The sequence below is a fragment of the Pseudophryne corroboree genome, chromosome 4, assembly GCF_028390025.1.
Source record: "Pseudophryne corroboree isolate aPseCor3 chromosome 4, aPseCor3.hap2, whole genome shotgun sequence".
NCBI classification, from domain to species: Eukaryota; Metazoa; Chordata; class Amphibia; order Anura; family Myobatrachidae; genus Pseudophryne; species Pseudophryne corroboree.
Window position 1 is genome coordinate 359,252,495 of NC_086447.1, and position 26,011 is coordinate 359,278,505.

Consider the following 26,011-nt stretch of genomic DNA (forward strand, 5'->3'; position numbering starts at 1 on the left):
TCCAAAAAATTACGAATGCCCTCATCACTGCCGTGATTATTGCTTAGTAAATTACCGAGATGACACTTTGATGAAAAAACGGCATCTCGGTCAAAATCGGGACCTTAGTAAATATACCCCCTAGTCTGAGCTCCAAAGCTCATTGATGTATATATTTGTTATTAAAAGGATATGTATACAATATATCACATGTACAGTATATATATATATATATATATATATATATATATATTTACATGGTTACAATTTACACAGTAAGCAGTTATTACAAATTAATTCATTACAGACACGGCCAACAATACATCACCATATTTTGCTCAATGCACCCTTCGCTCCAAATCCCTCTCTCTCTCAGTAAAAACAAAAAGCCACTGGACAGATAGCATCTCGACCATCACCCGGGACAAACAGGAAACTCTTCTGTGTGGGATCAGCTATACACCGAGTCTGTTGGGGGTGTACAGATCTCTTGTTATTGGTCTAGGGGAGGGAACTTTCTCATTCATGATGAGTCATTGGTCAGTGTGAGGGCTTTTGTTTAAGGTTGCTGGCCTCTGGTTTCCTGTCCACACATGCTCCTTTGAATATATTCTTTTGTTCCAGTAAAAGTGACTTCATATTCCTACATTTAATCATATCTACTCATGGCAATGTGCTACAACTTAATCACAGGCACCAAATTGACACACACATTCTCCCGGTCATCCTGACACCATGCATGACATGCCCATCTTGCTCCGCTCCAACAATACACATACATGACGTTATATTCCATTATATAATTTGAAATCTTATGATGTCTGGTGCTTGATATGTTTAAATTTATGTGCTGTATGAAATATGTGTTTAATATATCTGTGTGGCATGTCTGTGTAAATGCGTATGTTACTACCAGTTGGTAGACCCACGGAGTTGTCAGAGCGTCTACTGCCACTGCTTGTGGGTCTCTCGACCTGGAACAATACCGCTTGAGCTTCTTGTTGAGTAGAGAAGCCATCTGTGGATATCCCAACCGACGTGTCAACCACCGGAACACCTCCGGGTGGCAGCCCCACTCCCCCGGGTGCAGGTCGTGTTTGCTGAGGAAGTCTGCTTCCCAGTTGTCTACTCCCGGAATGAAGACCGCCAACAACGCGTGTTTTTCCGCCCAGAGGAGAATTCTTGACACCTCTCACATTGCTGCTCTGCTTTTTGTTCCGCCCTGTCGGTTTATGTACGTTACCGCCGTTACGTTGTCCGACTGGACTTGAATGGCCTGATTCCGAAGTAAAGATGAGGCCTGCAGAATGGTCTGTGGTTAGCAGAATCCAATTCTGAATCCCGAACCTCCGACCCTCGACGAGGTGAGAAGTCTGTAGCCACCACAGAAGAGAGATCCTGGCTCTTGGCGACAGACAGATCCTCTCATGCATATGAAGATGCGATCCGGACTATTTGTCCAACAGATCCAGCTGGAAGGGCCTCACATGAAACCTTCTGTACTGAAGTGCCTCGTAAGAGGCTACCATTTTCCCCAGAAGGCAAATGCACCAGGATCCAAGTTGGCTTTAGAACAGCCCAAATCATTGACTGGATTACCATAGCCTTCTCCAAGGGAAGGAACACTTTCTGAGACTTTGTGTCCAATATCATTCCCAGGAAAGGAAGCCTCTGCATCGGATCCAGGTTAGATTTTGGTAAGTTCAGAATCCACCCGTGATCCAAGAGTAGTCTGGTTGAGAGGCCAATGCTGTTCAACAACCGCTCCCTGGACGGTGCCTTTATCAGAAGATCGTCTAGGTATGGAATTATGTTCACTCCCTGTTTGCGGAGTAGAAACATCATCTCTGTCATCACTTTGGTGAACACCTTTGGTGCCTTGGAGAGACCAAATGGCAGGGCCTGGAACTGGCAGTGACAGTCCTGCAGTGCAAATCATAGATAAGCCTGATGAGGTGGCCAGATCAGAATATGAACGTACACATCCTTGATATCCAGAGAGACTAGGAATTTCCCCTTCTCCAGACCTGAGATCACCGCTCTCAGAGACTCCATCTTGAATTTGAACACTCGTACGGGTTCAACGACTTGAGGTTCAAAATCGGTCTTACCGAACCATCTGGTTTCGGTACTACAAACAAGTTGGAATAATACCTCTTGTTTTGCAGATGAGGTGGAACTGGAACAATGACCTGAGTCTGTACCAGTTGCCTCCTGCGAAACCGGTAAGCCTGATTTGAAGAATCTGTGAGGTAGGAGCTCCTGAAATTCCAGTCTGTAGCCCTGGGAAATAAGATCTATGAACCAGGGATCCTGGCACGAACCTGTCCAGATGTGACTGAAAATTTTTAGTCAGGCTCCCACCCGCCAGTCTTTCAGGCATCGTGGTCCACCGTCATGCTGGAGGCTTTGAGGAAGCAAAGATTGAGCTCTGTTCCTGAGAACCAGCAGTTGCTTGTTTGCGTGGTTTACCTCTAGCGCCTCTGGTGGCTGTAGAAGAATCTCTGGTTTTGCCCTTAAACTTGGCCGTCCGAAAGGACTGTAACTTTGAACCTAAGCCTTCCTGGCTGGGGGAGCTGCAGAAGGAAGATAGGTGGAATTACCCGCAGTAGCTTTGGAGATCCATTTGTCTAGTTCATCTCCAAATAAGGCCTCTCCTGTGCAGGGTAGGCCTTCCACACCTTTCCTGGAGTCTGCATCCGCAGTCCACTGGCATAGCCAAAAGCCTCTGCGTGCCGACACTGCCATAGCAGTAGTGCATGCATTAAGCATGCCTATTTCTCCACCATAAAGTTCGCAGAGTCCTGTATATGTTGCAGGAGTAAAATAATCTCCCCTTGAGGCAAGGTATCTAACCCCTCAATTAGGTTACCCGACCATTTGGCAATGGCCTTAGTAATTCAGCCACATGCTATAGTGGGTCTCTGGGCCACCCCCGCAGCTGTATACAAGGATTTGAGTGTAGTCTCAATTCTATCATCCGTCTCTGTTAGGGAGGCTGCACCTGGGACAGGCAATATAATTTTTCGTGACAGCCTGGATAATGATGCATCCACTATCGGTGGCTTTTCCCATTTAGTCCTTTCCTCAGGAGGAAAAGGAAAACATGATAGGAAATTTCAAATCCCAAAAAGGTTGCTATCAGGATTAACCCACGGTTCTTCAAAGGAACTACGGGGGTAATTCAGAGTTGATCGCAGCAGCAAATTTGTTAGCAGTTGGGCAAAACCATGTGCACTGCAGGGGGGGGGGGGGGGGGGGGCACATATAACATGTGCAGAGAGAGTTAGATTTGGGTGGGGTGTGTTCAAACTGAAATCTAAATTTCAGTGTAAAAATAAAACAGCCAGTATTTACCCTGCACAGAAACAAAATTACCCACCCAAATCTAACTCTCTATGCAAATGTTGTATCTGCCACACCTGCAGTGCACATGGTTTTGCCCAACTGCTAACAAATTTGCTGCTGCGATCAACTCTGAATTACCCCCGTAGTTCCTTTGACACAGGAAAAGTGGCTGAGGATTTCTTCTTTATATTAAAGTAAGATTCCCCACTCTCCTCTGTCACCTTATCAGGGATATGCAGAACTTCTCTGATAGCCTTTATGTGAGCCTCTATTGCCTGTGACAGAGTAGCCACCACCAACTCTGAGTCCACCTCACCCTCCTCCATGTCTGACCCTTCATCATCAGAGTCAGACTGCAGGATATGGACCAAAGTATATTTTTGCAGACAAATGGCAGGGAACTGAGATGCTGGGTTTGGTACTGAGGGGCAGATTTATTAAGCTTGGCGAACTGATAAAGTGGAAGGTGATAAAGGACCAGCCAATCAGCTCCTAACTGCCATGTCACAGGCTGGATTTGAAAAATGTCAGTTAGGAGCTGACTGGCTGGTCCTTTATCACCTTCCACTTTATCACTTCACCGAGCTTAATAAATCTTCCCCTGTGTCTCTTTTCATAAACTCAGTCATCAATTGTCTTAAGTATTGCGTCTCATTCTCATTGCGGGACAATTTAGTAGAAAAATTGGAAATCATTCTCTTAATGGAGTCCAGCCAAGCTGGCTCTGCCCCGCTAGCCTGGGAAGGTACACTACACTGAGTACACAGTAGTGAACCCCCTGGAGAAGAGGAACACGGTGCCTATATGAAACATACTCTTTGCCTGACATACTGTGACAGTGGCAGCACACAAACACAGGAAAAGGTTAAATGCACAACCTACAAAGAACCCTTCCAGGGAGACACAGAGATAGTATGGAGCCAGCACACGGCACCCTTACCGCTAATGCCAAGCTTAGCCGGGTCGCAGACTAAGTACCTAGATTAGGGACTCAGTACACTAATAATCGCTCCCCCACTGCTATGACCCCCTTGAATCGCTGAGGTAATCTGGAGTCTCTCCGAAGGAGCTGCGCATCCGTCAGTCACCGTCTGTGTCCACTGCAGAGGGAAAATGGCGCTGGTGAGCTGCTGGATCCGCTCATAGTGCAGCCCCACCCCTTCAATGGTGTGCTGTCTTCCAACTCTTTTTTTATACTGGCTGAGGTAATTTTGTGCCTAAAATGGAGTCAGTCCCCTTTTAAGTCTGTAATGCCAGTCTGGGTATTGTGTACACATATAGTGTACTGAGACTCAGTTCGCCCCCTCAGAAGCTATGCATCTGCACTGTGTACTGAGTCTGGAGACCCAGACGCCTCATGTAGAAGCCGTGCGTCTCCGTACCCTCATGCCCCCATAATGGCCGGCGACCCGCTAACCGGGACGCCGGCTTAGTACTCGCCACTCTTCTTTTTTCTGGCTCTGTTAGGGGTGGCGGCGTGCTGCGGAAATGTGCACTCGCCATGGTGGGGCTTGCGAATAGTTCCCTCAGGAGCTAGCGTCCTGTCAGAGGGGAACAGGACCATTAACCCTTCAAGAGGTTGGTACTACTGTGTGATGTAATGTGAATAAGGGACACTATCGTATGATAAATTGTGAATAAAGTTGCACTACTGTGAGGCATAGTTTGAATTGGGGGTACTAATGTGTGGCCGTGCCCCTTGCCAACAAAAACTCATACCTTTTTGGGCTGTGCGCCGAATGTGCACACTGTTCTTATTTAAATTACAGGGGGTAGGAAAACAAAAAAAGGACTGCTATGGGTGGGGGGTGATGGTGCTGGGAAAAGGGCGCAGGGTCAGAGGCGGAACTAGCGGTGGTGCTAGGGGCACTAGCCAAAATCTTGCCTAGGGCATCATATTGGTTAGGGCCGGCTCTGGTGGAGTCAGCACACCTAATCAAACTTCTATAGTGCCCATGGCTCCTAGTTGACCCGTATATAACCGATGGTGCTAAATGGATTCCCAGTATCCCCTACGGACTACGATAAAAGGATTTACTGGTAGGTTAATTAAAATCCTATTATTTATGCATGTATATGTATATGTATATATATATATATATATATATATATATATATATATATATACACACACACACACACACACACACACACACACACACACACACACACACACACACACACACACACACACACACACACACACTGGGGCAAAAAAGTATTTGGACAGCCACCGATTGTGCAAGTTGACCCACTTAAAATCATGAGAGAGGTCTGTAATTTCCATCATAGGTACACTTCAACTGTAAGAGACAGAATCTGAAAAAAAAAAAACCCAGGAAATCACATTGTATGATTTTTAAACAATGTATTTGTATATTCTTGCGGAAAATAAATATTTGGAAAATCAAAACGTTTAACTCAATACTTTGTAATATAACCTCGGTTGGCAATTACAGAGGTCAAACATTTCCTGTAGTTCTTGATCAGGTTTGCATACACTGTAGCAGGTATTTTGTCCCCCTCTTCCATGCAGATTTTCTCTAGTTCTGTCATGTTTTGGGGCTGTCACCGGGCAACACAGACTTTCAACTCCCTCCACAGATTTTCTATTGGGTTGAGGTCTGGAGACTGGCTAGGCCACTCCAGGACCTTAAAAATGCTTCTTACGGAGCCACTCCTTAGTTGCCCGGATGGTGTGTTTGGGGTCATTGTCATGCTGGAAGACCCAGCAACGTTCCATCTTCAATGCTCTTACTGAGGGGAGGAGGTTTTTGCCCAAAATCTCACGATACATGGCCCCATTCATCCTCTCCTTAATACAGATCAGTCGTCCTGTCCCCTTTGCAGAAAAGCAGCACCAAAGCATGATATTCCACCCCCATGCTTCACAGTGGTTATGGTGTTCTTGGGATGCCATTCATCATTCCTCTCCCTCCAAACACGGCGAGTGGAGTTTATACCAAAAAGTTTGATTTTGCTCTCATCTGACCACATTACATTCTCCCAATCCTCCTCTGGATCATCCAGATGCAGAGGCGTAACTAGGGTAGGGCGAGTGGGGCACGTGCCCTGGGCGCCTTGGCAAGCCCAGGAGAGGGGGGCGCCGCCGGCGGCCAGGGCATCATGCCCCACTCGCCCCCGTCACGCCGAAATGTGAGGGGAGGAGAGCGCAGCTGCCAGCACTAGCAGCGCTGCTGTGTCCGGTCTCCGGCGGCGTTAGCCAATCAGAGCTTGCGGACCGGCTCCTGATTGACTGCCGGTCCGCGAGCTCTGATTGGCTAGCGAACCGGCGCCACACAGCCGCCGGAGACCTGGAGCGGTGAGGGAAAGGAGAGGCGCTGCACTGCGCTCTCCTCCCCTCACATATCAGAGGCGAGCCGGAGCCACAAGCGGTGAGTGCCTGGGGGGGAGGGAGCACAGTGGGGCATGTAACTGGCACAGTGGGGCATGTATCAGGCACAATGGGGCATGTAACTTGCACAGTGGGGCATGTATCTGGCACAGTGGGGCATGTATCTGGCACAGTGGGGCATGTATCTGGCACAGTGCGGCATATATCTGGCACAGTGCGGCATATATCTGGCACAGTGCGGCATATATCTGGCACAGTGCGGCATATATCTGGCACTGTGGGGCATATATCTGGCACTGTGGGGCATGTATCCGGCAATGTGGGGCATTGTATCTGGCACTGTGGGGCATGGATCTGGCACTGTGGGGCAATGTAACTGGCACTGTGGGGCAATGTAACTGGAACTGTGGGGCAATGTAACTGGCACTGTGGGCCATTTTCAGTGGCCACACCCCTTCTGGAGTGTGACCACGCCCATTTTTTCGCTTGTTTTTTTGTTTGGGGGGGGGGGGGCACCATTTTCCATCTTGCCCTGGGCTCCGAAAACCCTAGTTACGCCTCTGTCCAGATGGTCACTGTCAAACTTTAAATGGGCCTGGACATGTGCTAGCTTAAGCAGGGGGACCTTTCGGGAGCTGCAGGATTTCAATCCATGACGACGTAGTGTGTTACTAATGGTAACCTTTGTGACTGTGGTCCCAGCTCTCTTGAGGTCATTGACCAGGTCCCCCCGTGTAGTTCTGGGCTGATTCCTCACCATTCTCAAGATCATTGATACCCCACGAGGTGAGATCTTGCATGGAGCCCCAGGTCGAGTGAGATTGTCAGTGATCTTGTATTTCTTCCATTTTTTAATAATTGCGCCAACAGTTGATCTCTTCTCACCAAGTTGCTTGCCTATTGTTGAGTAGCTCATCCCAGCCTTGTGCAGCTCTACAATTTTGTCCCTGGTGTCCTTAGACAGCTCTCCGGTCTTGGCCATGGTGGAGAGGTAGCAGTCTGACTGTTTGTGTCACAACTGAGGGCTGGTGCTGACCAGGGGAAGCCTCAGTTGTAGTGTAGTAGTGTAACTCAGTAAAGTCTTGGAAGACCTGGAAATGTAATAGTCCAGAGAACCAACAGCCATCCGCTGTATAGATGGTATGAGTAGGAACTGACCAGCAGATGACAAACTGGAAGCTGGAGATGCTGGTGGAATGCTGAATGAGGTGTGTACTTGTGAACTGCCAGGGATGCCGGGTGGAACTGGCCCAGGTGGTGAGGGTGCTATGGAACTCACGGATGAAGTGAGGTTTAGCTGATAGGAGCACCGATGGTGAACTGTGAGATGATGTTGGAACACCAATGTGGTAGGAGATCAACTGAGGAAACACTGGTGATGCTGGAGATCGATGGCGGAACACAGATGGTGACTGGAGATCGATGGTGGAACACCGATGGGGACTGGAGATCGATGACGGAACACCGATGGTGACTGGAGATCGATGACGGAACACAGATGACTGTCAGGGCAGAGCACCGCTGGAAGCCAGTGTCGGGCAACTGCCGGTCACAGGATGCAATGCTGGGACACTGCAGTCAGGCTGTACTGCAAGATGGTAGCTGGTGCGGGTCTCTAGTGGAGCTGAACACAGGAGCTGGAAAACCTGGAACAATAGCAGAACAACCACAGGCAGGAGAGACTTGTATCACTGGGTTTGACAACCGAAGCACTGACATCTAAGCCACCTTAATGCAGGATATTTATACCAGCTGGGAAGCAGGTATTGGCAGGGCAATTAAGCAGAGTCCAGAGTGCAGCTGCTGGATAATTAGGCAGAGACCAGAGTGCAGCTGATAGGCTGAAAAGTAACATGTGATGTAAACAAAGATGGCTGTGCTCATGTTTGAATTTGGAGGGAAATACTGTTTGTAACTTGCATGTGAGTTTTAACCATGATGCTGCCAGAATCACAATTAAGAGACTTGGGCAATGAGATGCAGCGTGCTGCACGCAGACAGCACAGATGGAATCCAGGCTTGGAAAGCTAGGACAGTCTCAGGAGGCATTTGGAAGGTAAATACAGATGAGAAATTACCCAGATCGTGACAGTTTGAGGGTGTGGACAGGTGTCTTTTATACAGATAACCAGTTCAAACAGGTGCAATTAATATAGGTAACGAGTGGAGGATAGAAGAGCTTCCTAAAGAAAAAGTAACAGGTCTGTGAGAGCCAGAAATCTTGCTGCTTGGTAGGTGTCCAAATATTTATTTTCCACAAGAATATACAAGTAAATTGTTTAAAAATCATACAATGTGATTTCCTGTTTATTTTTTTCAGATTCTGTCTCTCACAGTTGAAGTGTATCTATGATGGAAATTACAGACCTCACTCATCTTTTTAAGTGGATCAACTTGCACAATCGGTGGCTGTCCAAATACTTTTTTGCCCCACTGTATATATATGTATATATTAGCTATTCTACCCGTTCTATACAGGAGTTTATATATATATATTCTGTTTTTAACTTGCAGCTCGGTTCAAGTTGTGTGAATCACAGGGCTTATAGATGCACGTGAACAAAGCGCTCTAGGTTAAAGTGCACCAAACAGTACAATTTACAGTAGTGTATAGCACAGCATACAGCAGCATGCCCCCTATAGAGTCACTATACAGAGCACAGCCACTTGTGAGTCTGGACACAGCACAGCCAATACAGCAGAGTATAGCACAACATTCAGCAGCGTGCAGTGTGCACTTATATACAGTCACTGTACAGCACAGCCACTTGTGAGACTCTGGACACAGCACAGCCAGTATAGTGCAGCACACAGCAGCATGCCCCCTTTACACAGTCACTATCCAGCACAGCTACTTGTGAGACTCTGGACAAAGCACAGCCAGTATAGTGCTGCACACAGCAGCATGTCCCCTTTACACAGTTACTATACTGCACAGCTACTTGTGAGACTCTGGACAAAGCACAGCCAGTATAGTGCTGCACACAGCAGCATGTCCCCTTTACACAGTCACTATCCAGCACAGCTACTTGTGAGACTCTGAACAAAGCACAGCCAGTATAGTGCGGCACACAGCAGAATGCCCCCCTATACACAGTTACTATACAGCACAGCTACTTGTGAGACTCTGGACAAAGCACAGCCAGTATAGTGCTGCACACAGCAGCATGTCCCCTATACACAGTCACTGTACAGCACAGCTACTTGTGAGACTCTGGACACAGCACAGCCAGTATAGTGCAGTACACAGCAGCATGCCCCCTTTACACAGTCACTGTACAGCACAGGCACAGCTATTTGTGAGACTCTGGACACTGCACAGCTAGTTCAGTAGAGTATAGCGCAGCAAATGGCAGCATGCATTAGAATGAAATGGCACGGAGTCCCGGCCATGGTGCCTTATATAGAATCCAAGTCCCGTGAGAATCCGACGATGGGAAGATGACGGGAAGATGTATTTCCGTGATCGCGGGAGGAAATGTTTACTTATCAGGGATTTGGTTTCGCCTGCCTGAGGTAGGCAATACAAAAACTCAGATAAGTGCAGGCATCGAGACGAATATGCTAGGCGTAGCTAATTGGATACCGCCCATTGAAAGGGACTGAAACGTTGGGCAATATTCACACAATAAATTTATAGAGGCCGCTCAGGCTGATTTCTACTCCCATGTGGCATAGTTGTCTGAGCCTATTAGTCTACTGAATGTCATACTAGCCCCTGCACCTGTATGAATACAGGATTTTTTGCAGCCTTTTTCTTGGTGTCGCTGATCTTCATACACTGGTATCTAGGCACTAGACTTTTTGGTGCCCTGTGCGAGAAAGAGAATTAGTGATCCCCACCCCATATTTAAAATAGGACCATTGTTCGCCGAATGCGCACATCAAAATATAGGGGCGTGGCTTCATGGGGAAGGTCAGTGGTCACAAAATAATGCAAATTAAAATTACACAACACAGTAGTCTCCATTATTCAAATTATGCCCGCACAGTAGTGCCACCTATACAGAGAGAGAGACAGTGAGTGTGTGTGTGTGTGTGTGTGTGTGTGTGTGTGTGTGTGAGTGAGTGAGTGAGTGAGTGAGTGTGTGTGTGTGTGTGTGTGTGTTTATAGGGCAGGCAGTGGCAGACTGATGATCCCGGCTGTGGGTGCAGGTCACAGCAGATGCGGGCAGTGGCGGTGGTGGGTGATGTGCCGGTTCTCCGCTCACAATGCCTATGTGCTGTGGGCCGAGCACACTCGGCATATGCCTAGTTATGGCCCTGATAGCAGGTACTGGTTGTAAAGTGTTCCAAGCTGCAGCCAGGTTATGCACTCTCAATATGAGGGCTAAGATGCACAGTGGTGGTAGTATATATATTGCAGTGGTGATCTAGTGTAATATTGGGTCATTATGCAGGGCACCTGTTATGTGGGACACTCAGAGGTACACCCATAATGGAGGATGTAGGTGAGAAAAGACGCGGCAGGGAGCCATGTATACGCAGAAGGCACATGTCGGAAGTTGCACCTTGTAGAGGGCCAACACAAGTTCTAGGGTCCGCTAGCCTGCTCCGGTAACACAGAGGCATTGAAGAGCGCTCCTCATTAACAAAATGTTTTCTTCACTTTGGGCCTAATTCAAGGTTGATTGCACAACAACATTATCCTCTAATGGGCAAAACCATGTGCACTGGAGGTGTGGCAGATACAACATTTGCAGAGGGAGTAAGATTTGGGTGGGTTATATTGTTTCTGGGCAGGGTAAATACTGGCTGCTTTATTTTTACACTGCAAATTAGATTTTAGTTTAAACACCCTACCCAAATCTAAGACTCTCTGCACATGTTATATCTGCCCCACCTACAGTGCACATGGTTTTGCCCATTAGAAGAAAAATTTGTTGAATTAGGCCCTTTATACACTCCTTTCTTTACACCACTTATGTCATTAGCAATAATCCATTTACAGACAGTATAAAGTCTTTTTACATTCCAAAATCCAAAATGTTTTAAAGGCTAAGCAGAGATATTGCTTATAAATAACATTTCCCATATCAGGTTCTGTAAGATAGTTCTTTGTTGCTGTTGGCTGAAGTGGCTGGAAAGCAGTAAATGAATATGCATGAAGGGGGAGATAGTCTTACAACATTTGGAAAGAGGAAAAGAAAGAGGAACTTGTCTAAGCTGTATTCTGCATGTACAAACAACAGAAAATCCCAAATTGTGATCGCTACTCAGTTTTGATTATTTAACCCTTTAATCTCCCAAGTTCTTTTTTACAACAATGGGAAACTTAAAATGAGCACTGGTAGAAACTTACAAGACTTTTTAAAAGTATATTTTACTTGATTTACAAGTAGTAAAGTAGAAGAAAATACATACTGTACCTCCCAAAATGCTGTCACTGAATTGACATTGCATCTTCCATGGTTGGCATGGTCATATGTTGTCACAGAGGCTTGACCATCGCTTCTGATGCTCTGTGTAGACCATCTGATTCCCTTCTCTTAAGGGGGGTACTCACGGAGCGATATTCTAAGCAATCTGACTAGATTGCTTAGAATATCAGCATGATCGCTCCGTGTGTAGCCCCCTCAGCGATAGCGATGCGCGGCCCCGCACATCGCTATCGCTGCTGCTAGATTGGCCTGCATGCAGGCCAATCTAGCGGGTCGCTCACTTCACCCGCTGGGTGAAGTGAGCGGCCCCCCCCGTCTCCCCCCGCACGCTCAGCACACATCGCGCTGTGCTGAGCGGCAGGAGAGATGTGTGCTGAGCGGTTCGCTCAGCACACATCTCTCCTGCATCGGCCCGTGGGTACTGGGCTTTAGAATGTAGTGCACACATCGCATGGTAGGTGTTCACTTACCTCTGCAAGTGTCCAGCTGATAATGCAATCCTGATGGAGAGCTGATAATGCAGTCCAGATGGGGAAGGTGGAACTGAGTACACAAACTCACAAAGTCGAGATAGCTAAATGATTTCATTGTCAATTTATGGGAATCCACTTGCCGGGACTGTGGCTCCAATAACAGATTGTCCCGGAGAAGAGTAAAGTGATCACCATCAGTGTTAGGAACTGAGTTAAGGACCCTATTTAGCACGGATTGCAAAACTTGCTAAAAGGCAGTTGTTGCGATCAAATACTTGCAACCCAGAAATAAAGAAAAAACATCCATTGCAGAAACTGCGATCGCATCGCTATGCGCAATGTGATCGCATAACCATACGCAAACACCAGAACATTGAAGAGTTTTTTTAATCTGCGCCAGGCAAGGTCGTCCACAATTCTGCATATGCAAAAGGTTGAAAGTGGTCATCGCTGACGTCAGAGACCCACCTGAAAAACGCCTTGCCACTCCTCCGTTTTTACAAACACATCCAAAATACGCCATGTTTCCTCCCCTAAACGCTGGCTTCCTGTCAATCAAAATGCGATTGCATTGAAGCAAATAATTGCAAATCGTGGGTGCGAATGCGCAATGCAAACGCTGCACATGCGCAGTCATTTGATTATTGACCGAATTGCATTCTCTCAATTTTGCAATAAATTCTGTTTGTGTGCGGACATAGGGTCGCACAATTGCAAATATAGGCTGCTGGGGAAAGTTGAAAATGTCAGACTACAGAATAACAATGGCTTCTGAAATCTGCCTAATCCTGCTATAAAAGCTAAGCTTTTCAAAACTTGGTAAATAGGCCGTTTTCACAGTTCTCATAGAAAGCTATGCCGACTAAGCCAGTAGTTTCCAAACTTTTTTGAATCACGGCGCCCTAGAATATCAGAATTATTTTCACGGCACCCCTAGGCCAAAAATGTCTTATTGAGAAATTAAGAAAGAAATAATAAGAATTTACTTACCGATAATTCTATTTCTCGTAGTCCGTAGTGGATGCTGGGAACTCCGTAAGGACCATGGGGAATAGCGGCTCCGCAGGAGACTGGGCACAAAAGTAAAGCTTTAGGACTACCTGGTGTGCACTGGCTCCTCCCCCTATGACCCTCCTCCAAGCCTCAGTTAGGATACTGTGCCCGGACGAGCGTACACAATAAGGAAGGATTTATGAATCCCGGGTAAGACTCATACCAGCCACACCAATCACACCGTACAACCTGTGATCTGAACCCAGTTAACAGCATGATAACAGAGGAGCCTCTGGATAGATGGCTCACAACAACAATAACCCGATTTAGTTAACAATAACTATGTACAAGTATTGCAGACAATCCGCACTTGGGATGGGCGCCCAGCATCCACTACGGACTACGAGAAATAGAATTATCGGTAAGTAAATTCTTATTTTCTCTGACGTCCTAGTGGATGCTGGGAACTCCGTAAGGACCATGGGGAATATACCAAAGCTCCCAAACTGACAGGAGAGAGCGGATGACTCTGCAGCACCGAATGAGAGAACTCCAGGTCCTCCTCAGCCAGGGTATCAAATTTGTAGAATTTAGCAAAACGTGTTTGCCCCTGACCAAATAGCTGCTCGGCAAAGTTGTAAAGCCGAGACCCCTCGGGCAGCCGCCCAAGATGAGCCCACCTTCCTTGTGGAATGGGCTTTTACAGATTTTAGCTGTGGCAGGCCTGCCACAGAATGTGCAAGCTGAATTGTATTACAAATCCAACGAGCAGTAGTCTGCTTAGAAGCAGGAGCACCCAGCTTGTTGGGTGCATACAGGATAAACAGCGAGTCAGATTTTCTGACTCCAGCCATCCTGGAAACATATATTTTCAGGGCTCTGACTATGTCCAACAACTTGGAGTCCTCCAAGTCACTAGTAGCCGCAGGTACCACAATAGGTTGGTTCAGATGAAACGCTGAAACCACCTTAGGGAAAAAATGAGGACGAGTCCTCAATTCCGCCCTGTCTGAATGGAAGATCAGATAGGGGCTTTTACAGGATAAAGCCGCCAATTCTGACACGCGCCTGGTCGAGGCAAGGGCCAACAGCATGACCACTTTCCATGTGAGATATTTTAACTCCACAGATTCAAGTGGTTCAAACCATTGTGACTTTAGGAACCCCAAAACTACATTGAGATCCCAAGGTGCCACTGGAGGCACAAAAGGAGGCTGTATATGCAGTACCCCTTTTACAAACGTCTGAACTTCAGGAACTGAAGCTAGTTCTTTCTGGAAGAAAATTGACAGGGCCGAAATTTGAATCTTAATGGACCCCAATTTTAGGCCCATAGACACTCCTGTTTGCAGGAAATGCAGGAATCGACCTAGTTGAAATTCCTCCATCGGGGCCTTACTGGCCTCGCACCACGCAACATATTTTCGCCTAATGCGGTGATAATGCTTTGCGGTTACATCCTTCCTGGCTTTGATCAGGGTAGGGATGACTTCATCCGGAATGCCTTTTTCCTTCAGGATCCGGCGTTCAACCGCCCTGCCGTCAAACGCAGCCGCGGTAAGTCTTGGAATAGATAGGGTCCTTGATGGAGCAGGTCCCTTCTTAGAGGTAGAGGCCACGGGTCCTCCGTGAGCATCTCTTGAAGTTCCGGGTACCAAGTCCTTCTTGGCCAATCCGGAGTCACGAGCATAGTTCTTACTCCCCTCCGTCTTATAATTCTCAGTACTTTTGGTAAGAGAGGAAGAGGAGGGAACACATACACTGACTGGTACACCCACGGTGTTACCAGAGCGTCCACAGCTATTGCCCGAGGGTCCCTTGACCGGGCGCAATACCTGTCCAATTTTATTTTTTTTCCCAACGGTTTACAATCATGTGGAAGACTTCTTCCATTGCCCTCCTGCTTCTTGTGCCGCCCTGTCTATCTACGTGGGCGACTGCCGTGATGTTGTCCGACTGGATCAGCACCGGCTGACCTTGAAGCAGAGGTCTTGCTTGGCTTAGGGCATTGTAAATGGCCCTTAGCTCCAAGATATTTATGTGAAGTGATGTCTCCAGGCTTGACCACAAGCCCTGGAAATTTCTTCCCTGTGTGACTGCTCCCCCGCCTCGCAGGCTGGCATCCGTGGTCACCAGGACCCAGTCCTGAATGCCGAATCTGCGCCCTCTAGAAGATGAGCACTCTGCAACCACCACAGGAGAGACACCCTTGTCTTTGGTGACAGGGTTATCCGCTGATGCATCTGAAGATGCGATCCGGACCATTTTTCCAGCAGGTCCCACTGGAAAGTTCTTGCGTGGAATCTGCCGAATGGAATTGCTTCGTAGGAAGCCACCATTTTTCCCAGGACCCTTGTGCACTGATGCACTGACACTTGGCCTGGTTTTAGGAGGTTTCTGACTAGTTCGGATAACTCCCTGGCTTTCTCCTCTTGGAGACACACCTTTTTCTGGACTGTGTCCAGGATCATCCTTAGGAATAGAAGACGTGTCGTCGGGATCAGCTGCGATTTTGGAATATTCAGAATCCAACCGTGCTGCCGCAACACTACTTGAGATAGTGCTACCCCGACTACCAACTGTTCCCTGGATCTTGTCCTTATCCTGAGATCGTCCAAGTAAGGGATAATAAAACTCCCTTCCTTCGAAGGAGTATCATCATTTCGGCCATTACTTTGGTAAAGGGCCGGGGTGCCGTGGACAAACCAAACGGCAGCGTCTGAAACTGATAGTGACAGTTCTGTACCACAAACCTGAGGTACCCTTGGTGAGAAAGGTAAATTTGGACATGGAGATAAGCATCCTTGATGTCCAGAGACACCATATAATCCCCTTCTTCCAGGTTTGCAATCACCGCTCTGAGTGACTCCATCTTGAATTTGAACCTTTGTATGTAAGTGTTCAAGGATTTCAGATTTAAATTAGGTCTCACCGAGCCGTCCGGCTTCGGTACCACAAACAGCGTTTAATAATACCCCTTTCCCTGTTGTAGGAGGGGTACCTTGATTATCACCTGCTGGGAATACAGCTTGTGAATGGCTTCCCATACCGCCTCCCTGTCGGAGGGAGACGTCGGTAAAGCAGACTTTAGGAAACGGCGAAGGGGAGACGTCTCGAATTCCAATTTGTACCCCTGAGATACCACCTGAAGGATCCAGGGGTCCACCTGTGAGTGAGCCCACTGCACGCTGAAATTTTTGAGACGGGCCCCCACCGTGCCTGAGTCCGCTTGTAAAGCCCCAGCGTCATGCTGAGGACTTGGCAGAAAACGGGAGAGGGCTTCTGTTCCTGGGAACTGGCTGTTTGCTGTAGCCTTTTTCCTCTCCCTCTGTCACGGGGCAGAAATGAGGAGCCTTTTGCCCGCTTGCCCTTATGGGGCCCAAAGGACTGCGCCTGATAATACGGCGTCTTCTTATGTTGAGAGGCTACCTGGGGTAAAAATGTGGATTTCCCAGCCGTTGCCGTGGCCACCAGGTCTGTTAGACCTACCCCAAATAACTCCTCCCTTTTATAAGGCGATACTTCCATATGCCTTTTGGAATCAACATCACCTGACCACGGTCTTGTCCATAACCCTCTTCTTGCAGAAATGGACAGCGCACTTACTCTTGATGCCAGTCGGCAAATATCCCTCTGTGCATCACGCATATATAGAAATGCATCTTTTAAATGCTCTATAGTCAGTAATATACTGTCCCTATCTAGGGTATCAATATTGTCAGTCAGGGAATCCGACCAAGCCACCCCAGCACTGCACATCCAGGCTGAGGCGATTGCTGGTCGCAGTATCACACCCGTGTGAGTGTATATACATTTTAGGATATTTTACTGCTTTCTGTCAGCAGGTTCCTTAAGGGCGGCCGTATCCGGGGACGGTAGTGCCACCTGTTTAGACAAGCGTGTGAGCGCTTTATTCACCCTAGGGGGTGTTTCCCAACGTGTCCTATCCTCTGGCGGGAAGGGGTATGATGCTAATAACTTTTTAGGAATTAACAGTTTTTATCGGGGGAAACCCACGCATCATCACACACTTCATTTAATTCCTCAGATGCAGGAAAAACTACAGGCAGTTTTTTCTCACCCAACCTAATACCCTTTTTAGTGGTACTGGTATTATCAGAAATGTGTAAAAACATTTTCCATAGCCTCAATCATGTAACGTGTGGCCCTACTGGAAGTCACATTCGTCTCTTAATCGTCGACACTGGAGTCAGTATCCGTGTCGGCGTCTGTATCTGCCATCTGCGGTAACGGGCGTTTTAGAGCCCCTGATGGCTTTTGAGACACCTGGACAGGCACAGGCTGAGTCGCCGGCTGTCTCATGTCATCAATCTTTTGTAAAGAGCTGACACTGTCACATAATTCCTTCCATAAGCTCATCCACTCAGGTGTCGACTCCCTAGGGGGTGACATCTCTGTTACAGGCCATTGCTCCGCCTCCACATCATTTTCCTCCTCATACATGTCGACACAGCGTACCGACACACAGCACACACACAGGGAATGCTCTGATAGAGGACAGGACCCCACTAGCCCTTTGGGGAGACAGAGGGAGAGTATGCCAGCACACACCAGAGCGCTATATATATACAGGGATAACCTTATATAAGTGTTTTTCCCCTTATAGCTGCTGTATTGTTATACTGCGCCTAATTAGTGCCCCCCTCTCTTTTTTAACCCCTTTCTGTAGTGTAGTAATTGCAGGGGAGAGCCAGGGAGCTTCCCTCCAACGGAGCTGTGAGAGAAAATGGCGCCAGTGTGCTGAGGAGATAGGCTCCGCCCCCTTCTCGGCGGCCTTTTCTCCCGTTTTTCTGTGAAATCTGGCAGGGGTTAAAATTCATCCATATAGCCCTGGGGGCTATATGTGATGTATTTTCGCCAGCCAAGGTGTTTTTATTGCTGCTCAGGGCGCCCCCCCCTAGCGCCCTGCACCCTCAGTGACCGAAGTGTGAAGTGTGCTGAGGAGCAATGGCGCACAGCTGTAGTGCTGTGCGCTACCCTGGTGAAGACAGGATGTCTTCTGCCGCCGATTTTCCGGACCTCTTCTTGCTTCTGGCTCTGTAAGGGGGCCGGCGGCGCGGCTCTGGGACCGGACTCCGAGGCTGGGCCTGTGTTCGGTCCCTCTGGAGCTAATGGTGTCCAGTAGCCTAAGAAGCCCAATCCACTCTGCAAGGAGGTGAGTTCGCTTCTTCTCCCCTTAGTCCCTCGATGCAGTGAGCCTGTTGCCAGCAGGTCTCACTGAAAATAAAAAACCTAAAACTAAACTTTCACTAAGAAGCTCAGGAGAGCCCCTAGTGTGCACCCTTCTCGGCCGGGCACAAAAATCTAACTGAGGCTTGGAGGAGGGTCATAGGGGGAGGAGCCAGTGCACACCAGGTAGTCCTAAAGCTTTACTTTTGTGCCCAGTCTCCTGCGGAGCCGCTATTCCCCATGGTCCTTACGGAGTTCCCAGCATCCACTAGGACGTCAGAGAAATTACATTAAGTAGATCGTGTTTATAATATATGTCATCCTTAGGGTCAGTTGTGTGGTGAGGGACAAGATTTGCTTCTGTTTGGCCACATATTTTATGACTGGCAGCCACCAGCACTGGTTTTGCCTATTATATAGACCATGAATAATTAGAATTGGTCCTGGACCACCAACCCAGGGCACCCCTGCAAGTGTCCCGAGGCACCCCAGGGAGCCACGCCACACAGTTTGGGACCCTATGGACTAAGCAATAATTGCTATGTGCTACTCAATTAATAAATATCGCACCCCCCCACCCCACCAATGTGTGCTACTAAAGTTGACTGCACACTGAATAATATTTTAGAATGGTTTAGAGCTGACATTCTTTTCTCTATACACAATGTACAACTCACCTTAGGAAACACTGCATGCTAAAGCCATTGAAATGTCAATGAATAATATCTGTATGGAGGACATTTAGCAGAAATATGGAAAGATACTGACATCAATGAATGCTGCCTCGGGATGTCACATACTGAATGTAAGGAATAAATATGCAGTTTATTAAATAAGAAACTCAAATTCTATAAAGCTGACTTTAAATTCAATTTACAAAGTACTGTAATGAATGTGGTTGCTTGAGTGACTGACAGGCTGGAATAGCACTTCTATTAACAATAGTGTGCTGAAACTTGCAAACAAATAGAAGATGCCTGACAAGGTCCTTTTACTTTTAACACATACAAAATAGCGCAAAACCAAACAGGAAAACCAGGATAGCATTGGTGCAAATATACTGAACAAGTAATTTGCATATAATGTATTGCTATTTCTAAAGCACAAGAATTACAAGGAACAATGCATTTATACTGTACATGTGTAGTTGCAATAGATTTGTCAATATACTGTATACTGGGGGTAATTCCAAGTTGATCGCAGCAGGAAATTTTTTAGCAGTTGGGCAAAACCATGTGCACTGCAGGTGTGGCAGATAATAACATTTGCAGAGAGAGTTAGATTTGGGTGGGTTATTTTATTTCTGTGCAGGGTAATACTGGCTGCTTTATTTTTACACTGCAAATTAGATTGCAGATTGAACACACCACACCCAAATCTAACTCTCTCTGCACATGTTATATCTGCCTCCCCTGCAGTGCACATGGTTTTGCCCAGTTGCTAATAGAATTCCTGCTGCGATCAACTTGGAATTACCCCCACTGTGTATGCGCACAACAACAATGAGCTCATGTATGACCCTTCAGTACACTAATGTGCCCGTCTGTACACTAATGTGCTCGTCTGTACACCAATGTACCCGTCTGTACACCAAAGTGTATGACCACTGCAGTTGGGAATGCGAGACACAATAAAAATGTTTACATTGAGGGGGTGATTCTGAGTTGGCCAAAGGGAAAGCACTGGGCGATCCATGCAATTTCGCTAAGTGTCTCTGGCCTGCAACTGGGGGAGGGGGCTAACAGACAGGGGCGTGTCATGGGCAGGTGAGATGCCTAATGGTGCGTCTTTGTACGTACATCAGGGGATTTTGGGCCTAATTCAGAGCTGATCGTAGATGTGCGAAAAAACGCACTTCTACAATCAAAATCTATTACATGCGCGGGGACGTCTAGCACAGGGATAGTCCGCCCCACATGCCAGGCCTCCACCCCTCCGCAGAGGTGCAAAAGTATCGCACAGCAGCTACCCGCCATGTTTTTAGTCGCAGCGGCTGCGTGTGATGTCACACAGTGGCCGCAACAAGCCCCAGCAACGGTCCGGACACGCCTTCATTGTCTGGACCGCACACTCCCCCAACGCCGCTGACACGCAACCGCCTCTGCCTGTCAATCAGGCAGAGGCGATTGCACCAGTAAGATGCTTTCACATCTCACGTGTGCGCAAGCGCAGTGCAGCTTCTGCGCATGCGCACACCTCACCAGACTGCGAATACTGCCACTGCAGCGTTCCAGTCTGAATCATGCTCTTTGCTGGTTGACATTTCAATAGGATGCCTATCAGTCACGGCATTAACAGAAAGATTTCAGCCACTACTACAACTGTGTCCACCTCTGAATTATCCCGAGTATCCAACCATTACATTTAATATCATAATTAACTTACACTTTTCTATTTGTCTCCTAACATTCCACCTTCGTTTGAGTTTTGTATAATCCCTGAGATAAGAGAACATTGGAAAAGCTTTAGTGCAAATATAAGTAAGACAATAGAATGACAAACACTATAAGCCAAGAACAAAAGACTCTGGACCGAGGAACATAGAATGAAAAAGAGACAGACGTTTACCATGTCTAAGGCTGGGTACACACTGTAAGATGTCGGGCTGATGTTAACGATATATCGTAAGTGCATACACACTGTACGATGTATCGGCGGTGATCGCATCCACCCCCATCCCGGAGCATGCAGGGCTGTCACGGGTGGTCTTCAGTTTGCCGGCACCCGGGCTCCCGACAACCAGCATACCGGCGCCGGAATCCCGACCGTCGGTGCCGGTATGCGGGCCGCCGGGAGCCCGACCGCCGGCATACCATACTACACCCGAGTGTAACATATCTTCTGCAGAACAAAATATATGTGACGTCGTATACGACCCGTGGGAGCGCACATTGTATACAATATCACCCTACACACTGTCCGATGTATCGAGTGCACATCGGGCAGTGTGTACCCAGCCTTAGTTTCATCAAATACGTTATTGGAAGAGCTTTCATTTCAAATATACTTTCATTTTGTTAAATTCCTGTTTTACAGGGGGGTCTATTAATAAAGATCTGGCAATAGAAATTAATTTCTATTACTGCTTATCGCAATGCTAGAAAATCTATAGCCTCCCCCTGTTCCTATGTACTCTCCCTCTGTTGCCTTTATAGGGTTGGGGCTGGGATCCCAGTCGCCAGAATGCCGGCGAGCGCAACGGAGCCCCTTGCAGGCATGGTGGCTTGCCACAGATTCTGTTCCCACTCTATGGGTGTTGTGGACACACAAGAGTGGGAATAGCCCATTTGCTGGCATTGTAAGCGGTCGGGATTCCTACGTCGGTATCCTGACCGCCAGTATCCCGATCGCCAGTAAAGCAATTACATCCACCTTTATATGCCCATGTTACTATATACCCTACAGTATATATCCCTGTTACTATTTACCATCTTCCTGTACCTATATACCTCCTGAAACTGTGGACCCCCAGACCCTCTATTATATCATACTTGCCTACTTTTGAAAACTGGTTTCAGGGAGATTATAGGCAGTAGCAGAATATGCAGCACATTGAGGGGTGTGTCTGGCTCCGCCCAATGGGTGTGTCTAGCTCCACCTACAGGCATATCTTTTGACACTCAGGGGTGTGTCCTGCAGTTGCAATCTAAAGTACTAAGGGCCTAATTCACTAAGGATCGCTATTGAGGCTGAATTAGCAATTTTTCTTACATTTTGCTACAAATCGCATGTGAAGAGCCACCCAGAAAGGATAAAGACACCCACCGATGCATTCACAAATCTGCATATACACTAGCAGAATTACAATGCAGACGCAAAAACTGAGAAACAATCAACAGTTGTTGCTGACTTTACACTTAGGCTGCAGGTGCGGAGCGATTTTTTTTTTGCCTTCGTGCATGTGCAATGCGCTCGCAATGCATGCGCAGTGTACCGATAATCATTCTCACATTAGCAAATAATAGTGAATCAGGCCCTAGGTGAGATCTTGTGTGTGTTATAGTCCCCCCTGAATATGTAGCTGCACACATACTGTATATCATAATAGCAGGTATGCTGAGTATATACAGTAAGGCTGGGGCCACACATAGCATTTCGGCAGGAAGGAACGTCACATGGGCTCCCTATCCAGCCATCCATACATATGCGGTGGTGCCAAATCCAGCGAACCCTGACAGGACGGCCAGATTTCACGATGAACACATACATTTTTATGTATGTGTTCACACAGTGCGGCATTGCAGGGGATCATTGGAGGTCAGGGTAATAAGAGAGTGCACCAGAGGTACCTTTGAGAAGAGAAAGTATGCCTGCTCCTCTCAGTGCCACACTCAGCAGCAGCACCAGTATGTATATGCTCCTCCGCACTATACCAGCAGCAGCAATCCCACACAGAGCACTTGCTGTCTGGATGATGTCCTCTCATGCAGGCCCCGCCCCATCTCATCCAGACATGCCCATATGCAGTATGGATTCCTGACCGGGGAGTGGGGATCAGGGTGATTTTTAATTCACTTTCCAGTGGGAGCTGGAGACTCTACATTGACCTGAGGGTCTCCCACAAGAGGGTAGGCAAACATGGACCTGGGATATGGATATACAGGTAGGGACCTGAGTGTAGGGAGGAATATGGAGGTTTTATGGGAAGACATTACCTTGATCTTGTCCTGATGGTATCAGGTCCCCCCATCACCTCTGGTAGTATTAGCTTCTGCCCTCACTTCAGTCAGTGTAGTTTGAGCAGAGAAACAGGCCTGATAGGGGGCGTGTCCGGACTGATAGGGGGCGTGCCCAGACCGGGAGGGGGCGTGTCAGTACTGCTGTGTTATTACACATTGTAACAATGCATCTCTGTGCTTATTTCCAATCACATGCTGCGAGACAGACACCAGGAGGAATGAGAGCCCACTACCAACCTGTCATCCTCATGTGGCTGCACCCCGTACCTACAGACTCTTAAACTGTGCTGTGGGCGAATCCATCTGCATACCTCCCAACATGACCCTCTCCAGGAGGGACAGAATGCTCTGCTTCTGGACTTTTCTCTTAATGTATGATTGCTGGCACCTGTTTTGAACAGGTGAATGGATAAGAAAGGCGTTTCACCACAGGTCCAGGAGCAGAGCATTGTGTCCCTCCTGGAGAGGGTCATGTTGGGAGGTATGCATCTGTTTAGCAAACTATGCACACAACACATTGCAGCTAGCTGCCTCGGCTCCCATCACTTTTTCACACCAGTGACCAGCAGCAGGGAGACGCAGGCACCCCGTCCTCTCCGACTTCTGCACTCAGCTAAAGGGTAACTAGATGCTACCGAGCTCACTGGCAGGAGATACAGTCTGGCGTCTGATGTTTTCTTTGTACACCCTCCTTCCCTGCTAGCTTTTCTGCACCTGACCCCGCCCCCGTCGCATTCGATTGGCGCAGACACAGTAGGGATTCCGGACTGAGCTTTGAGGAATCCGGGGGACTCAAGTGCGTTTCCGTGGCAACGGGAGACTCCGTATTGAACCGGGAGTCTCCCGCAGAATGCGGGAGGGTAGGAAACTGATTATACTGGGCTGCACATCTATTGGGGAACAGCAACCAGATACTGTGAAACCACAGGTCCCATCAAATCCAGCCAGTCTTTATGCTGCAGTAGCACAGCAATATACTATAATACTGCCTGGTCCTGTGGTAATTTGCACTCTCACCTTGTGGGTCTCCTCCACATCAGGGGCTCCTGGACTAGTGACTGCCCCTCAGACACATTTCTCCTAGCTGAGCTCCTGGCACTTATGGTTACAGCTGTGGGCAGAGCTCTTTCCAGACGTGTGTACTGGAGGCTGTAACCCGGAGCCGTCTCTGGCGTGGTGTGCTGGCAGTTAAGTGGTATTGTTTGGCTCCCTCTTCCACTGCTTGCTGCTCATGTCCTGAGGTGTGAGCTGCCCCCCAGGCCTCCTCCTTCTAATAGGCTACCTGCTGGCTGTTGGAGGGAGCTGTTATAAGAGGGCGTATGTGCCGTCAGTGCAAGTGCAAAAAAGCACAGGTGAGTTGATCTTTTTTGCTGGATCAGTAATTATACCACCTGTTTCCACCGACAGGGGGGTATTCAGACCTGATCGGTCTTTTGCTAAAAACGAAGACAGGCGATTTTCACTCATCTGCGCATGCACCGTGCATGCACGAACTTTCATTATGCCATTGCATCCCGGAAGGATGCGATCACAAAATGATTGACAAGCGGTGGGGCATTCAGGGTTGGCGACACTTCGTTGGGGGGGGGGGGGGAGCGGAGCATGAAACGCAGGCGCGTCATGGCCGTTTTCGGAGCAGCACGATGACGTTGCCTATATTTCCTGCAACGGGAAACATGGAGGCGGGGCTCCTGTATATGCAGCCTGTCTGCATATACAGGGGTCATCCTCTATTTCTGAAATCTGCATTGCGATTGCAACGCAATACAGCACCATACATGCTGGGCGGCTTTGCCCTGTGCTGGGCAGCCCCCAGCATGTGATTTGATCCTTAGCAGTTTTTGCTAATTTAGCAAAAACTGCTAAGGACTCTAAATAACCCCCAGAAATCTTAAAAAAATAACCTGTTAGGAGTACTTGAAGACTACGATTGAGAACCACTGTGCTAAACAGACGCGATACCCCGTTACAGTGGTGTCAATAGGGGTGGGGTGAGAGGTGCAACCATAGCGAATGTCACCATCCAAGGTAGTGACACCAAAATGCCGGCTCCTCCTCATTATGGGCAGGATGTACTAAAGGAAAAATGCATCCAAAAACTAAAATTTCCGGACTTTGGGCGCATTTCCCATATGTTCTAAGCTCCGGAATTCGATGCATTCCGGGTCTTAGATGCGCTGCGATGCATTCCAGGGCTTAAATGTGGTGCAGTGCATTCCAGGGCTTCGATGCGGTGGGGGTTATCCTATAGAAGCCTATGGGCTTTTTTACGCATTTTCCTGAGAGGGATTCAATCGGTTGTTATGGGCAACTTCTCCACTAGTCCACTTCCTGAGACATATAGTATAAGGAATACACAGTATAAGAGGAGCCCATCAGCACATCCACCCCAGTGGCAGGCTGGTCAGGGCGACATCTGCCACCCGGGCCAGTACACGTTCTAGCATTTGGGACCGCACTAACTGCCTGTCAGCCTGTAGTTGGCTTCTGCTTTATACCATAGCCCTCAACATGACCCTTTCCAGGAGGGACAAAATGCTATGTTCTTGGACTTCCCTCTTAATTTAGGATTTCCCTCACCTGCTTTAAACAAGTTGAATGAGAACAAAGGTG

At 47.8% G+C, this 26,011-nt stretch overlaps 1 protein-coding gene across 1 annotated transcript in view; it reads right to left on the reverse strand.

The window, feature by feature from the left end:
* The window catches only part of PRSS56 (serine protease 56), a 240,669-nt gene extending 216,006 nt beyond the window's left edge, over positions 1–24,663 (reverse strand). Inside the window, exons 1-2 of the mRNA XM_063919643.1 lie at positions 24,416–24,663; positions 21,105–21,157 (exon numbers count right to left, since the gene is read on the reverse strand). Coding sequence (XP_063775713.1) covers positions 21,105–21,157; positions 24,416–24,435 — 73 coding nt within the window. The 5' untranslated portion in view covers positions 24,436–24,663. The remainder of the gene's footprint in view (positions 1–21,104; positions 21,158–24,415) is intronic.
* Positions 24,664–26,011: the final 1,348 nt, after the last annotated feature.